General features: G+C 43.7%; 1 protein-coding gene across 9 annotated transcripts in view; it reads right to left on the bottom strand.

Annotated features, from left to right (window-relative positions):
- Positions 1 to 224: 224 nt before the first annotated feature.
- The window catches only part of LIMCH1 (LIM and calponin homology domains 1), a 213,496-nt gene continuing 196,563 nt past the window's right edge, over positions 225 to 17,157 (bottom strand). For 6 of the 9 annotated variants that reach the window (XM_077934316.1, XM_077934322.1, XM_077934321.1 and 3 more), the window contains 10 exons: positions 15,837 to 15,920; positions 13,935 to 14,027; positions 11,610 to 11,714; positions 10,913 to 11,049; positions 9,224 to 9,342; positions 8,405 to 8,528; positions 6,583 to 6,675; positions 5,136 to 5,244; positions 3,894 to 3,996; positions 225 to 1,041 (listed from right to left, as the gene is read on the bottom strand). In XM_077934316.1, coding sequence (XP_077790442.1) covers positions 1,016 to 1,041; positions 3,894 to 3,996; positions 5,136 to 5,244; positions 6,583 to 6,675; positions 8,405 to 8,528; positions 9,224 to 9,342; positions 10,913 to 11,049; positions 11,610 to 11,714; positions 13,935 to 14,027; positions 15,837 to 15,920 — 993 coding nt within the window. In that variant the 3' untranslated portion in view covers positions 225 to 1,015. The remainder of the gene's footprint in view (positions 1,042 to 3,893; positions 3,997 to 5,135; positions 5,245 to 6,582; positions 6,676 to 8,404; positions 8,529 to 9,223; positions 9,343 to 10,912; positions 11,050 to 11,609; positions 11,715 to 13,934; positions 14,028 to 15,836; positions 15,921 to 17,157) is intronic. The other 3 variants (XM_077934317.1, XM_028745225.2, XM_077934319.1) reach the window with 2 other exon arrangements.

Raw genomic sequence — 17,157 nt, 5'->3', positions numbered from 1 at the left:
TCACAGAGCTGCATTGAGGTTGGGCTAGATGATGATTTAGGTACCAACTTCCCTCTGCATCTAAGTCAAACCCTGGGCACATTTCGATTAAAACAGGGTACAGCTACCAGTGGCTGGTAAATTGCTTCAGAAAGTAGATTCATCTCATGGGCTGCCAGTCGACCTGTTGGGTATTTCTACAACCTCGAATGCATGTATTATTTAAGCTTAGAGAAAACACTTCATTCGGTAAAATAGTTTGTTATTACAAGAAACATCATTTTATGCACACAACAGATGGCATGACTGTCAGTCCAATCCTAGGCATGTCTACTCAGAAGTAAACCCCACTGAGTTCAGTGGGCCCTATTCCCAGGTCCATGGGTGTAGGACTGAACATGCAATCACTTGCTCACTCAATTTCCTGACTTCCACTGAAAGTAATATAGTAAAATGTTTCAGAATTACAGGATGTTTGGATCAAACTAGTGTCTTTGTATACATATATAAAAGTTACCACTTCAGAAACAAAACAGGGGGGAAACTGCTTTCTGTCATGCTGTTAAAATTTTCTTCTTCTTCAAATGCAACTAATTAGATTTACACATTGGCATATTATAGAACATCTACAAAAAGTAGTGTAAACTTAACATTCTCAGTTCCTAGTCGTATTAGAAACAGGACAGGTTTATTGCATCTTTATTTCCTTGTTACTTTCATAAGAGCAGATTCGGAAACCAAACGTAACTGATAATATGGAACACGCACGCTCCCGCGAGAGGGAAAAGGAGCTGAAAGTCCAGAGATGAACATCATACATGTAATGTAAGTGACTTAAGAAAGGGGGTGGAATATGTATTGCATTGGAAAGTAGCCGATGTAGCCTTTTGTGCCTGCCTTGCAAAGATGAGATGAGAGCTATCAAGTCCATGGATATAAGCTCTGACAAGTGATTGTCCCGAAGAAGCCCCAGGAACAGAACAACAGCGACAATCCTTCTTGGAGAACACATTTGCACGCAAGACTGAAATCCATGTCACAAAGTCGTGGGCTGACCAGCGGCTATAATTAAGACAAAAACGGGTAGAAAAAGTGAAAGCGCTTATGCCATTCTTCATGGCAGGAAGCAACAAATAATAAAAATAATATGAAGATGATGGAGTTTTCGGAGCTAGCCGACCTAACCGGAAGAGTCCGCGACCAGAAGGAGGAGGAGTATCAGGAAGAATGGACAAAATTTAATGATTTTTAGTTAAATATGTAAAGTTAAATTAACTGGAAATAGCTTGCAGATACTTAATTGGCTTAGGATTTTATATAAGTTAAGTGACAAATTAATATGTTTAATTTTAAAATGAAAAGATATAAGGATGTTAATGTTTAAGTTAAATTTCATAAGAACTTTGATTTGGAAAACCGTTAAAAGGATATGCATGGAAATTCAACCAAGGGGAAGCGAGGAAGTCACTTAACAATGTTAATAAGTGTAATTTTAATAAGGCTATTGTCAGGGCTGCCTCAGGTCCCAGCTCACAAGAGACCAACGCCAAGTCCAGTTTATATACAAAAATGTTTATTGAAGTTCATTGTACGCTCCACAGCCGAGGCGCGCAGCCCCACGTCTGTTACGCTTAGACCGCTGAAGTCCCCTCTGAGTCAGTCCCTCCTCTGCACCAGTTTAAGAGGGCTGTGCTGCTCCACCTCTTCCTTTCCTTCCTTTTCCGCAGGGTCTTCCTGCCCCCTGGGGTTTCGCCCCTCCTGGATTCCCCTGACGCGGAATCCCCAGACAGCTCTTCCCCCCTCCTGCATGCTTTGGGACCTGGCTCCTCCTCCGGGCTCCCTGTTCTTCCGCGCGCCTCCACATTTGAACTTGGCGCGCGTTCGCAACCGCTAACCTTCCTCTTGACAGTTACACTACTCCCTGCACTATTCCCCTCCCCCTCCGGGAGGATGTCTTGCTCCGATCTCCCCTCCCTCTCTGCTTTCGGACCTGCTTCTCCTGTCACTCTGGAATCTCCACCCCCTTCACTGCGCTCTGGCGGAGAAGCCGGTCCCGACTCCCAGCTCCCACTTTGGGTTCCCCCGCTGGTCCCCTGCTCCTGACGAGTCCCCCCTGTGACTCCCCTTGGCCTGACCACAGGCGCCCCCTTCTGGGAATCCTCCGATTCACTTGAAAGACTCATGGAATCCCTCAAGTCATCGTCATCCTCTTCCTCGCTGCCCTGGGATTCTTCCCCCTCGCTCTCTGTCTCCTCCCTCACCTGTGCCTCTGTCCCTGAACCCCTGACAGCTATGATCTATGTTTATTTGTTTGTTTTGTTTTGTTTTGTTTATAATTTTGTGAAAATTAATAAATTTAAAAAAAAAACAATAATAAAAATAATAAACAATAAACTTTTATTTATATCCTGCCCTCCCCACCCGAAGCTGGGCTCAGAGCGGCTAACAACAATAAAAGTAACACAGCATTCTAAAATCAATTCAGAATCAAATTAATGGCAACTGCAATGTATTTTTTTGCGTACAAGCATCCTAAGACCTTCCTTCCTTCTGTATTTCCAATCTTAAACAGCTGAAGAGAGGGTGCAGTGCACCACCGAAGCTTATATGGCTGTGTACATTTAAAGGAGATGCTGGAATTGAGGCTCTGAGATGAATAAACTACAGTTCCCAGAATTCTTTGGGAGAAGCAATGTGCTTTATATGCAGTTACTCAACCAGGGTTGAGAGATCAGGAGCGATGCACAACCTTCTCCCACTTCTCCATGGCTCCCCCCAGCTCCCCACTAAGTGAGCACACTAGCGTTTCCTGAGCATTGCAAAAATCTCAGCAGTAGTCAGCAACTGGAAACGGGAACGTGGTTTTCCGTCAAATCGCCGTCTACTTTCTGTCCACCCTTTCGCAGAACAGGCTATAGCAGTTAGATTCGAAGTCAAAAGAGAATGTGGGATTGAAATAATTAAAGCCACACATCTAAATGATAATTTATGCATTGTTCATTTCATTATTTACGACAGTGCGACTCCCTGGTGCAAATTGACTGTGAAACTATACAACAGTGCCCTCTACCTTTCAGGATGTGGAAGTGTTTCCCAGCGCAAAAAGCAGCTTCTTAGAATTAGTTTTTTTCTTCTCATTCTCTTTATAACAACACACTTTTTCTTCCCAGGAAAGAGGAGAGGTACATCTGTTGTGGTTCCTTTCCTTACTCAAAGCATCTGAAGGAGCGTCTCCACCCCGTCGTTCTACCCGGACACTGAGGTCCAGCTCCAAGGGCCTTCTGGCGGTTCCCTCACTGCGAGAAGCAAACTTACAGGGAACCAGGCAGAGGGCCTTCTCAGTAGTGGCACCCGCCCGGTGGAACGCCCTCCCACCAGATGTCAAGGAAATAAACAACTATCTGACTTTTAGAAGACATCTGAAGGCAGCCCTGTTTACGGAAGTTTTTAATGTTTGATGTTTTATCGTGTTTTTAACATTCTGTTGGGAGCCGCCCAGAGTGGCTGGGGAAACCCAGCCAGATGGGTGGGGTATAAATAATAATAAAAAATTATTATTATTATTATTATTATTATTATTATTATTATTATTATTAAACTAAGTTTGTTCTGGGTATAAGCTTTTGTGTGCATGCACACAAAAGCTTATACACCGAACAAACTTAGCTGGTCTCTAAGTGCTACTGGACAGTTTTTTTATTTATTTCGACTGTGTCAGACCAACACGGCTACCTACTTGAATCTACCTCATTGGATCGCTGTGGAATAAAATGGGGGTCTGGGGCAGGCAGGAGGCAGGGAGAAAGAACCATATTTCCTTGAAGGAAAGGTGCAAGGCTAATATAGTATACGGTGTTGAAAAAAACCACACACACACAGTAAATATCACGCTGAGACCAGTCCCCGGTACTTACTTCTGGATCTGATGTAACAATCATTGCAGTTGAGAAGACCACTTCTAATCCGGACGTCTGTTCCGCTTGCTGCATCTCCAAGTTGTCCCTTGCAGATTCCACACTATTTATTGACAAAGAGTGGATATGATTAAAGTTAAATAATACATTCATCGGGATATCTAGCGATATGCTGTAGGCCGCCCAGAGTGGCTGGGGAAACCCAGCCAGATGGGCAGGGAATAATAATAATAATAATAATAATAATAATACCCAAACTATGTTGCTTTTATACCAGGTTAATTGTCGTGGTGCCCATCCACCAAGAATCCTGGGATCTGTACTTTGGTGAGAGTTTTCACTCTGACATATCCCTTCCCTTACTCCCTATCACATGACTACTGTTCCCAGAATTCCCTAGAAATTAAATGATAGCTTAAGTCAGTGGTGTGGATACGCCATCTGGGTGTGCATCTTTATTTGGGTTAAAAAGAGAAAAATTCTTTCCATAGCTCCTCGCCACATCTTCACATTATCTCCAAATGTTAGGGGCTGGACTGAGGAGGAACGGTGGAGACCGCCTTCCCTTCTTCTGAACCTTCTTGAGGACAGGAGGACAGTATAGATTTAGAACAGTGGTTTGCAGAAGGGCACAGTTCAGAGGCTGTAGAGGGGAGAAGCTGGGAAATATTGGGAGAGGAACAGCAGGAAGAAGAAGCAGCACCAGGGGAGAGACAGCTGACAGACTCATTGTCCCTGGAAAGCATTCCTGACCACCCCCTCTCCCAGGACCAGGCGTGCATTGAGGGTACTAGAACAGAGAGCTCAGAGGCAGAAAACTCAGATTAGCCGACACAGGGGTGATGTAGAATAGGAGAAACGGAGGGGGTGGGACTTTACTCGGAGCAACGCCATTATCTTAGGGAGACTGCCTTCCTTCGTTGCTCACTGTGAATTATTGAATAAATTGCTTGGTAAGAACTTTTATTGTTTATCTGCTTCTTGGCTGCCACCCTGGGAGGGATTGGATTCCCTGAAGCCTGACATCAACGCAGGAGAATTTCTAGTGGTGCATTGTCTGGAGTAGGTTGCCACATAGACGGCTCGGGATGGTGGAGTGTCCATCACCAGAAAGAAACAGAGGGTACAAGCACCTGCAAGGCAAGTTGCACTAAACCTCCCAACTGTGCGGAAGGGAACTGCCATGCAAAAGACAACGGGCAGGCCATCCTTTAGGGAGAAGACGTTACTGAGGAATCCTACCCTGAAGCACTGAATATGGAAATAAAGACCGAGTGTTTCGATAATCATGGCAGCGCCTTTCCCGAGAGGCTGTCCGCAGCTAGAGCAGAGTTTCTTTCCGCTGACAGACCTAAAAGAAATAGACAAACGACAAAACCAGATTCAAACATTTCCTCCCATGCCGTGGCCCCCGTGAAAATCCTCTCACTCACAAAGCTGATGTTTGGCACGGGAGGAAACCTGCCATTGCCCTGAAAAGGCTGGTTTGTCCTCCAGCTAGCCAAAGCGTTGAGGACCTAGCGAGTGCTCAAACCATTCATGGCCAAGCCAGCCATGGCTGAGGGTCTCTCACACCCCAAAGGTGGGGCTCCTCTCCTACATTTTGAGGTGACATTATGGACAGTGACTGCCTGTGATTGGCAAGGGTAGCGCATCTCCTGGAAAAGAGAGACATCTTCACCAGAGTAGCCCAATGGACAATGAACATACTGCACCGCAGTTCATTTCAGTTCTCTGTCAGCTGGATGGCACAGGAAGGAACTGTTTCTGGCTGAGACACCCACAGGACTACAACCATCATAGCTACAGCATGAGTTATTCCTCTTAGGCAAGCGCCATGTGGATGTGCTCCATATTCGTGGTGGTTTGATAGGATCCTGTGCCATTGAAATTCTACTCAGTATTGATCCAGATTCCAATGTATAGTTAGCAGAATAACAGCTTAAACTCATTGCAGGATTCCTCAATAAATAGACCAGAGGCAATTGTATTTCATCCAGCAGAGCTTTACTGCTACTGAAGGCAAATGAGCATAATGGTCACAAATCCAATACATTCCGGATTGGCCCTGTCTGTAAGAAATCCAGTTGCAGCAGACTTAACTCAAACTTACAATAGCTTATAGTAAGTCTAAACCTTAACACTAAGCATACTATGTACAGAACACCACACCAGAAGGAAGAGAGATAGAAAGAGAAAGTGAAACCCAGGCTCCTTCTGGCCTTACTTTTATAGTCAGCATGACCATGACAGAAAGAGATAACAGAACCAGTTTAAGCCAGCTGTATTCAGCTTCTCTGAAGGAATAACCCAAACAGCATGAACCTTCTGCTTGTTTCTTTCACACAGAGAAACTTCCAGAAGCTTCCAGAACCCTCCTGAATTAAGTAGAATAGGAAAGATCTCTTCACATCAGATCAATACTTTTTGCACTAATAAATGCAAACTGACATCCTAAGACAACTATTTCCTTTATGTTTTGCCTCCACACCACATGACATTCGAACAACCTCCCATTATCTGTAGAAGCAGCTTCTAGATATTTTCCAGGGTGATAAAATACTTTTGGGAACGTCTTAATCTATGCCACCACTCGTACGCCTCAAAACTGCGCTCACCAGTTAGGAAGTTTTAGCTGGAATGAAAACTCTGTAAAGCAGCTCATTAGTTTGTGAAAATCCTTATTGACCTTTTGTACCTGTTGGGTGACTGGCTTTGAGTTGTAGGAGAACAGGGTGATGATGATGATCGCCCAGCTCCAGAGCTCTCTCGACAGCCTGCCCTGAAACAGAAACAAAACAGGAGGGAACTCTGGTGAAGCAAGTCCAGCCCCACAACAGAGAGTCAGGAGGGATCCTAATGGGGCAGGAAATGGCACTGAGCCTCAAGCACTGAGCAGCCTCTAGGAAGCCATTCTGTTGCCTCAGGCAGGGCTGGTGCATTGACAAGAGTGAGGATTCATGCTGCAGGCCTGAGTGGTCTGGTGCAGGCTTTGGAGGTTGAATAAGAACATCTCTCCCTGCAACTTGTGGTGAACTCTTCTTGCACATGGTTTCTTCAAATGGAAACAGGGGAGTCACAACTGGGTAAAAAAACGCCTCCGTGTATAGTCAGAATTATCATTGTAGGACAAAAGCGTGGCTAGTATTCCGCAGCCGAGAAGGATTGAATTAACTCATAATGATAATAAGGGGAAAAGTAAAGGTGAAGAATCTCTGGATGGTTCAGTCCTGTCAAATTTGACTATGGGGTGTGGTGTTCATCTTCACTTTCAGGCCGAGGGAGCTGGCGTTTGTCCACAGACAGTTTTCCAGGTCATGTGGCCAGCATGACTAAACTGCTGCTGGTGCAATGGGACACCATGACGGAAACCAGAGCGCACGGAAACGTTGTTTACCTTCCCGCTGCAGTGGTACCTATTTATCTACCTGCACTGGTGTGCTTTTGAACTGCTAGGTTGGCAGGAGCTGGGACAGAGCAATGGGAACTCACCCTGTCACAGGGATTCGAACCGCCGACCTTCTGATCGGCAAGCCAAGAGGCTCCAGTCATGTCATGCTCCTCTCCTCACTGCTCCACGCTCTGAAGCTGTACAATCCAGGAACATTTTACCACATGACCCATTGTTTCTACGGTCTACCCCCAGATGTCACACTCCCTTCCCAGAGTGGCTTACTTGTTGTTCTCGCTTAGGGAAGGGTCAAACACGAAACTTAAGGCAACCTCTTTCTCTTCCCCGGGGTCTCTGTCTCAGTGTGGTCTGTGATATCATAGCTGATTGTATGCTCTCATACTATGCTGATTAAGTCATGGAAGCCTCTGTTACCTACCTCCTTTTTATAATAATAATAATAATAATATTTATTGGCATTTTCATTTTCAAAAAACACTGTGTGATTTTACATATCTTTACATTACCTATGGGACGCGGGTGGCGCTGTGGGTTAAACCACAGAGCCTAGGGCTTGCCAATTAGAAGGTCGGCGGTTCTAATCCCCGCGACGGAGTGAGCTCCCGTTGCTCGGTCCCTGCTCCTGCCAACCTAGTAGTTCGAATGCACATCAAAGTGCAAGTAGATAAATAGGTACCACTCCAGCGGGAAGGTAAACGGCGTTTCCGTGCGCTGCTCTGGTTCACCAGAAGCGGCTTAGTCATGCTGGCCACATGACCCGGAAGCTGTACGCCGGCTCCCTCGGCCAATAAAGCGAGATGAGCGCCGCAACCCCAGAGTCGGCCATGACTGGACCTAATCATCAGGGGTCCCTTTACCTTTACTTTTACATTACCTATATTCTGACTCTCTCGAATCAATGACTTCCCCCCCATCCCTCCCAACCCAACTGACTTTCTAACTTCCAATTATAATTTCATCCGCATTTCTCATTCCCCCCATCTACCTTTACTTTTGCTCTGAGATTCCGTATCATTGTAAATAAGTTTCTAATTTTAACTGACAAACCTTTAAGCCAGTCCTGTTAGTGTTGTTAAGTGTTGACAACTCTGTTACCTACCTCCTCATTTCTCTTGCGGAACTGACCGGCAGACCTAAATTATGTTCCGATGGAAAGTTTTTCTGTTTCGTGTCTGAAACACGTGGGCTCTGTTTAGTTAATGACTGCTGATTCCACGTAACATCTGGAGAGAGAGATTCAAATTAGGCAAACATAATAATAATAATAATAAAGGGGTTGTTTGACAGGGGACATTTCTGAATACGCACACCCACTCAAAAGAAAGACATCCTAAAGCTTTGAAAAAGACATATAGCTACATTGCTACAGTTGTTGAGCATGGAGAGGGTCATTTTTTGTGCCTTTTACACTTCCAGAAAACCTCTTAATTGAGCAATTTGTTTCCAGGGAGGTTACAGGACATTCCCTGAAGCAACTATCATTCACGTACACACCCAGAGCATTTCTCTTCAATTTCCTTATCACAAGGTGTCTGACTTATTTTGCAAGCATGTTTGTTATGTACCAAATTCACTTTAAACATGGAAGCTGAATTTCATGGTACGTGATTGAATTCCACAAGTGAAATAGCAACAAGAGCCTGGAAGCACTCTTATTGTGAAGGCCATGTTGCAAGTTCTCCGAAGATCATTTCAGAGCAGTGGTTTCTTTTTCTTTTAAACCCCGCATTGTATAAAGAGGTTGGATTCTGCACAAAACAACTCATAGTATTTTAATTCTTTCAATCTCCTCTAAATGTAACAATACATGCAATACCAGAAAGGAGAATAGCAGATTTTATTTTCACTCCAAACGTAGTTTCAATTAGTTAGGAGAGAGTTGTTGTTTTGTAAAGAGATTTAAAAAGCCTTCACGTACCCTGGCACAGTGGCAAAGTCATCTCAGTGGGCTGTAGACGTTCTGTCCTGGACATCTGTGGGTCTTGCTCATTTCCTCTCTGTTTACTGGTTCTTATATATTCTTCTTTATTTACAGTGCTGATAAACGTAAAACATAAAAAGGTAGGAACAATATGGAGCGATTTCATAATCGCATTTGAAATTAGGCTTGATGATGCCACAGCTACCCATATGGGAAGGCTCAGGTAGCACACTCTTCCTATGATAAAGTATTGCATCTGAGATGATATGAAAATCTGTTCACTCTTAGCCCTGGTGGCAGCTGTTTTGTACATGAAAACCAATCAGTGATGTTATCAGGTTGAATCCTGACAAGACAGGAGTACTGTTTTGGGGGGACAAGGGGCGGGCTGGTGTGGGGGACTCCCTGGTCCTGAATGGGGTAACGGTGCCCCTGAAGGACCAGAAGCGCAGCCTGGGAGTCATTTTGGACTCACAGCTGTCCATGGAGGCGCAGGTCAATTCTGCATCCAGGGCAGCTGTTTACCAGCTCCATCTGGTATGCAGGCTGAGACCCTACCTGCACGCGGACTGTCTTGCCAGAGTGATGCATGCTCTAGTTAGCTCCCGCTTGGACTACTGCAATGCGCTCTATGTAGGGCTACCTTTGAAGGTGACTTGGAAATAGCAACTACAGTGGTACCTCAGGTTACATACGCTTCAGGTTACAGATTCTGCTAACCCAGAAATAGTGCTTCAGGTTAAGAACTTTGCTTCAGGATGAGAACAGAAATTGTGCTCCGATGGCGCAGCGGCAGCAGGAGACCCCATTAGCTAAAGTGGTGCTTCAGGTTAAGAACAGTTTCAGGTTAAGTACGGACCTCCGGAACGAATTAAGTACTTAACCTGAGGTACCACTGTAATCCAGGATGCAACAGCTAGACTGGTGACTGGGAGTGGCAGCCAAGACCATATAACACTGGTCCTGAAGGACCTACATTGGCTCGAACTACATTTCTGAGCACAATTCAAAGTTTTGGTGCTGACCTTTAAAGCCCTAAAAGGCCTTGGTCCAGTATACCTGAAGGAGTGTCTCCATCCTCATCCTTCAGCCTGGACACTGAGGTCCAGCTCCAAGGGCCTTCTGGCGGTTCCCTCACTGCAAGAAGTCAGGTTACAGGGAACCAGACAGAGGGCTTTCTCGGTAGTGGCACCCACCCTGTGGAATGCCCTCCCATCAGATGTCAAGGAAATAAGCAACTATCTGACTTTTAGAAGGCATCTGAAGGCATCCCTGTTTAGGGAAGTTTTTAATGTTTAATGCTGTATTGTGTTTTTAACATTCTGTCGGGAGCTGCCCAGAATGGCTGGGGAAACCCAGCCAGATGGGTGGGGTATAAATAAATTATTATTATTATTATTATTATTATTATTATTATTATTATTATTCTATCTAATGGCAAACATGTATGTGTCAACCTGTCCACAGAGCATCTTAGGATAGGGCAGTGACACTGGGCAAACACACATATCACAGGCTTCCTGTTTCCAGGCTTCTCTGTCATATCCAAAATAAAACTTCCATATCTGAAATTAGACTTCGGTACCTTCCCTAGTGGGAAGATGGCTCAAGCGGTTTGTGCATATATTCTTTTGGAAGAAACACCTGTGCAGGCACACCCCATGAAATGTTATTTCTTTTACACACCTCATATTCTCCTTCCATGGTTCATATTCTTTGCTTTTTGAAAAGGGAACACCATCTCGCTCAGAAAATAAATTCTTCCGAGTTCTATCTTCCTTTTGCTTATCTTCCTCTTCAGAGTAGCTCACGTCCACCATATTCTACAAAAAATAGAAATAAAGACACTCATTTTTTTAAAGAAAGAACAGCCTATTTATTTAACAAAGAAAAAATGGGGGGGGGATTATTTTAAAAAAAATAAAAGTACATTATACTTTCAGGATTTGACAGAGATGGCAAAAAAAAAGTGTATTTAAAACTTTTTATCCCTTCACCTCCAACAAGTTGTGCCATGGTGTTATAGTCTCATTTGATTTCACCCATTGAACAATGCCACACTACTGCCCCACCAAATCACCCTCAATGTCCAGCTATTTCAATGTCAGAACTTGTTTGGCCAGCTTCTCATTTCAGACATAGCTATATAATTCTTCCATCGCACATTCGTCCTCAGCCTTCCAACGATTCTTTCCACGAAGAGAAGGCTAAATCCCAAGGCATTTTAATTCAATGCTGCTTTCAAAGCAGACACTGCAACCAGAGCCCTGAACTGCTGCGCTTGGCGGAGTTTGGATGACGCAGAGATGACACCCACCCACCCCGATCTGACTCCTTTTTTTGCCATCCCATATTTCCCCCCTCGTTTCACCAGCAAACTCACCACAGTCCCATTTCCATCCGTCACAGAGGAAGACGTGGACAGGGGTTCCGCAGAGCTCGAAGTGACTGTGAATGGTACTACAGTGTCCTCAATGATCTTGCGTTCCTAAAGGAGAGGCAAGGATGTCGAAAGAACAAAATGGTGAAAGTTTGGCAACAAAACCCAGCTGCATCATTAGGAACCAGGCGATAGAAGACTCAAATGTGCCCTTTCCCGATTTTCCCCCGGGGAGGAACGGCATGCAGGGAAGAGGCACAGGGAAGAGGCTGGAAGTCAGATGTCAATGAACATTTTATAAAATAATGCGTTTTAATAATAAATGTAATAAAATAAAATTGGGCCGAAAAACAAAGGATGTAACTCCCCTGGCTGGATCCCATCATAGTCCAGCATTGATTGATTGATTTTAAATTGTTGCTACTGAGAAATTTCCACGGATAACAAAAGCACATATACCATCTAAAAGCCCAGCATTTTGTTTCTAATAGCAGCCAATCTACAGTGGTGCCTCGCAAGACGAAATTAATTCGTTCTGCGAGTTTTGTCGTCTTGCGATTTTTTTCGTCTTGCGAAGCACGGTTTTGGAAAAGTTTTGGAAAAGCTTCAAAAATCACCAAAGTCTTCAAAAACCTCAAAAAAGGCTACCACACCGCGTTCTATGAGTTGCTCCTCGAAGTCAAGTCGCAACTGTATTAACGGTGTTAAGAAAAAGGAAACAAACTTGCAAGACGTTTCCGTCTTGCGAAGCAAGCCCATAGGGAAAATCGTCTTGCGAAGCAGCTCAAAAAAACCTTTCGTCTAGCGAGTTTTTTTGTCTTGCGAGGCATTCGTCTTGCGAGGTACCACTGTAATGCCTTTGGGAAGCTTACAGGTAAGGTAAGGGGATTCATTCTGATGTGTTTGCAAGGAGACTGGATGATACAGTGCTGAAACCCCACACTTCCCAGTGCACTTTCCTTCTTGCAAAAAATCCAATCTTATGGGGAAGTGGGGTCATTGTGCAAAACCTCCCAGTCAACTCTTAACTGAACAACCTGTCAGTATGTGACTGAAACGCACCTGAAAATAGCGAGAGTCTGGCAACAAACCCAGTTTGGAAATAAACAACGCTGCTTTTTTTAAAAAAGCTACTGCCCAGATCATAAGAAGTCATAGTTCTGCTCTATTCCGTGCTGGTCAGGCTGCAAGTGGAGCTATGTGGCCAGTTCTGGGGTCACATTTGAAGGAGGACATTGGCCAACTGAAGTGTGTCTAGGAAGATGAGCGGTTCAGAAACCATTTCCTGTGAGGAACCGCTGAAAGAGTTCGGTATATTTAGCTTGGGGAAAAGAAGGTTTGGTGAGCGGATGGGGGAGGGGGGCAGCTAAAGAGTTGGACTAGAACCAATGGCTGGAAAACTGCAGAGAAGTAGGTGCCAGCTAAACTGTAGGATAAACTTCTTAATAGGAAAAGCTGTTTAATGGCGGAACAGACTGCCTCAGTGTGGGAATGTCGAGGAAGGTAGGAGAGGATATACCGTATTTTGATATTATCCCTCCTCACTCACGCTAGTGAGCGAACAGCAGAGCACATTCCCTTTTCAACTTATTGGAAGCAAGTTGATGATTCGTTAGAATCCTTTAATTAAGCAGTCCAGTTTGGCTTGTTCCTGGTTAAGTTTCCCCTTCATTTCCCTCTTAAAATAATAACACAACACAGTCTTCTTTAAAAGTAAGTATAAAGTTTTACTCACGTTCAGTTCACAGCAGTGACCTGAAGGCAAGCCTTATCTTGTGGTTACAGTGAAAAGAAGTCTGAGCTACATCTCAGCTTGTGGTCTCCATCCTTTGTGAAGGTTGAGCCATGCGCTGGCTAAGAGCCAGGAGAGTGAGAGTCCAAGAGAGAGATGGTTGCGTGGCCAACCCTTTTATCTGGTCAGCTAGGGTCACGCCCATCTACCTGATCACACACAGGGAGAGGAAGCTCCACAGCAGGTATGACAAGAAGTCCTCCCTGTCTGGAGCCACATTCCTCTGTGTGTCCATTCTAGGCAACAGGAAAATGTTGTACTTGACTGCTCTCCCACAATCAGGAATGGTGGGCTCTCCTTTACTGGAGAGGCTAGGGGCAGCCATCTGCCAGGGACACTCTAGTTGCATCCTGTATTGCAGATCCTGCTCTAAGCAAGGAGTTAAGACTAGCTGACTTCTGAGGACCCCATAATTCTGGCAAAAAACACACACACCAAAAAACAACCCAACCCAAGGACAAGGCAAATTAAACACTGTATTGCAGCCACCATGATAAAGGTACAGCCACATCAAAGCTGTGTCTCTGCCTTCGTACCTCCTCATAGTATTTCCGCTCCTCCTCTTCAACTTCCTTTTGTGCCTTTTCCCATTCTTCTTTCAACTTGTCCTGCTCTTTCTGATACCTTTCCTGCAGAGAGTTCCAACACAAGCTGTTAACTCGGGAATTACGGGAGGAGGGAAATTGTTTCCTCAACTGGCTCCAAAGAAGAGCTGCAAATGAATATTGATTTGGAAATGCAACTGCTCTTTGATCAGTAAAAGAAGAAGAAGCAAGACTCGCTAGAATCGAGGATTCCTTCAGAGCTAAAAAGCAATTAAAAAAGATATTTGAAAAACCTTAAAGTTTAACATTAAAAACGCCCCAGGAGTCGCTACCCTTCCTCTTCTATAATGCCTGGTTCAGTTTTTGACATTTCATTTGCCTGCGTTACAGGATGTGGAATGAGAGTTGGGGAAAATACACTACAATGGCATAAGGAGGGACGAAGTTTATTGACTTACGCACTGAGGAAAGAGAAATATGGAAAAGGGAGGAAGCAGAAAAACTGATACAGGGAAGAACAGAGAAGGCGAAGGATATACAGGGTGAACATTGACTATTTGTTTCAGAAAGTTGCTTGTCTGTTTGCTGTGCATTCGGACATCTCTTATGATATTGTAAACAAATTTTACGTGATGGTTCCTGAGATCACGTAGCAGGTTTTTGTCTATGTTTGGATAAAATGGGCTACTATTTGGAATCAAGATGGTGGACTGAACCTTTCAAAATTGCACTGATTTTAAGGGCTGATTTCAAAACTGCACTGTTTTTTTTGTTTCATTGTTTCTTAGAATTCCCAAGAAACTGTGGGTATGAGGGTGCTAGTATAGATGCAATAGTGGGCAATAAAGATGGCACTCAGGTTTGAAAAAACTGAAACATTCTGCTTTACTTTTCACGAAGTTTTAGTGCCTTAGTCCTTCCTCCTCCAATGACTGTAACATCAGCTATAGTTCTATGAGATCTTTTGGTGAGGGCAAAGGATAAGACTCAGTGCTGTAAGGAAAATCATCTAACTTTTAGAAATACCCACTAAAATTAAAGCTAGATAATATATTTTCACAGTCCCTCGTTCAACCTTCAATTTTATATTCATCTGAAATCATAAGGAAGCATGGCTATGACATATTTGATTAGCAGCTGATCAAATTTTGATTGCTATCTGAAACAAAATCCATTCTCAGCCATAAAACAGAAGACAAAGGAGGAGGGAGGGAGGGAGGGAGGGAGGGAGGGAGGGAGGGAGGGAGGGAGAAATAACAAAAAAATCCGCTATACTTGGAAACATGGGATATACATTTTCATTTGGCTAGGTTTGCATCCGAGTTTAACTGAGGTTCATAGATATATTGACTTTGGCAGTAATCTAATCAGGATAAACTGCTGCCAGTAAAATTTTAATGAAAGATGAAGAACTATGTCAGCTTATAAGATAAACAGACAACGTATAAAGGTCTTAAGTGGAGAAGATGACAACTAGCCAAGTAGTTGATTGTTCTAGAGTGGAATTATTTTCTAAAAAATATATTCTCAATGAATACCCATCTTCTGAATTAAAAAAGTAACCCTTCAAATCGTATTCATTTCCCAACATCCCTATGCCTAGCCTTTAAAATGTGTATCAATAAAATGCATATCATTAACACCACTACGTTGCACTTCTGCTGAGAGTTTTGTATGCTTTTCTCTTTCATGGAAAAATCTGGGAGCCAGTCAGGGTCTCTAGATGAATGGGGAGTCAAAGGATTATGTGAATAATAAGGACATGTGGATCAAGTTTTAAGGAAAACTTCTCAACTATGGAAAAGTAGACTTGGGAGAAATTTCAGAAGCCACGAGAGTCCTCGAAAACCAGGTGGGATACAAATGTAATAAACAAATAAGGATGGGAGGTACCTGAAGTACACGTTCCTGTTCATGCTGCCATCGTTCTTGTCGCTTACGCTCCTCCTCTGGGTCCCAAGACCAGCAACCAAAGCGCTGAAATAAAGTTGATTGATACCATTAAAGGCTAGGAATACATATCAGAAATAAACTGCTTTCAACGTTTATTATTTTAAAACACACACACACAACCAAATTTTTCTGAAGATGTTTAAAATAGACACACACAGACCAAAAAAGCCTGAATCATTTTCTTTGGGAATAATAGGAACAGAGGTCCCCCAAAAGTTGGTTAAATTGTTTATGTATGCCATGGCCGCATCCAGAATTCTGTGCCCACAGAAATGGAAAGAAGTGCAGTGGTACCTCAGTTGTCAAACGCAATCTGTTCTGGAAGACAATTTGACTTCTGAAACGTTTGACAATCGAGGCGCAATGGGAGGTCGGCAATTCCATTGAGAAAATGGAGAAATGCACCTCGGAAGCCGTTCGACTTCCAAGGCACGTTTGAAAACGGAAGCATTCACTTCCGGGTTTTCAGCGTTCAGGTTCTGAATCGTTCAGCTTCTGACATGCTTGAAAACCAAGGTTCCACTGTACCAACGGTAGAGGAGTGGACTTTGAAATTACTGGACTATGTGGAAATGGCGAAAATACGAGGGGAGGGGAAACCTCTCAAATATATTCATACATACACATCATCTCTATCCAGTAAGGGACAAGGAAAGTTCTACCTATGGAAGTTGGCTTCTGCGTGAGCAACCAGCGTGGGGACAAATATGCCCAGAATGCAATTTCCACTAGCCCCATTGTCATTGTTCAAGATGTGGACCCATATATGTTACACGTCAACAGAGGAGTGCTGGGACCAATCGATACAAATGCACCTTTGCATTTAATGTGCAGATTTAAAAAAACGTAAACAGCAGCTGATAATAGGGTGAGAACAGGCATGGAGGGGGAAATATAATCCTTTCCTCCCTTGCTGTGTTCATGCGGAAAATTCCTCCTCAGAAGGTGGTATTATGAGAATGCCCCACTGGTGACAATGCCCTGATCCCATTAATTCCCACTGATCCTATTTGCACTTTTAAAACAACTGCTTATTAAATGGAAAGATGCACTGAGCGTCATTTGTAGTTTGGCCATCAACAATATTTTTAAAAACTGTGTCTTAATTAGGGCTGGAGAAAGCATTCGACTTCTTTGTTTTCTTCTTTTGATCTGACACATTCCAAATGTTGTGCTTTCTAGGCACACAGAACGGAAGAAAAATGCTGAAAATAAATAAATTAATTTAAGGCTTGGGAAAGCCAGCCACATAAGTAATTCA

This window comes from Podarcis muralis, chromosome 9, assembly GCF_964188315.1.
Source record: "Podarcis muralis chromosome 9, rPodMur119.hap1.1, whole genome shotgun sequence".
NCBI classification, from domain to species: Eukaryota; Metazoa; Chordata; class Lepidosauria; order Squamata; family Lacertidae; genus Podarcis; species Podarcis muralis.
This window is presented reverse-complemented; position numbering and strand designations above follow the sequence as displayed.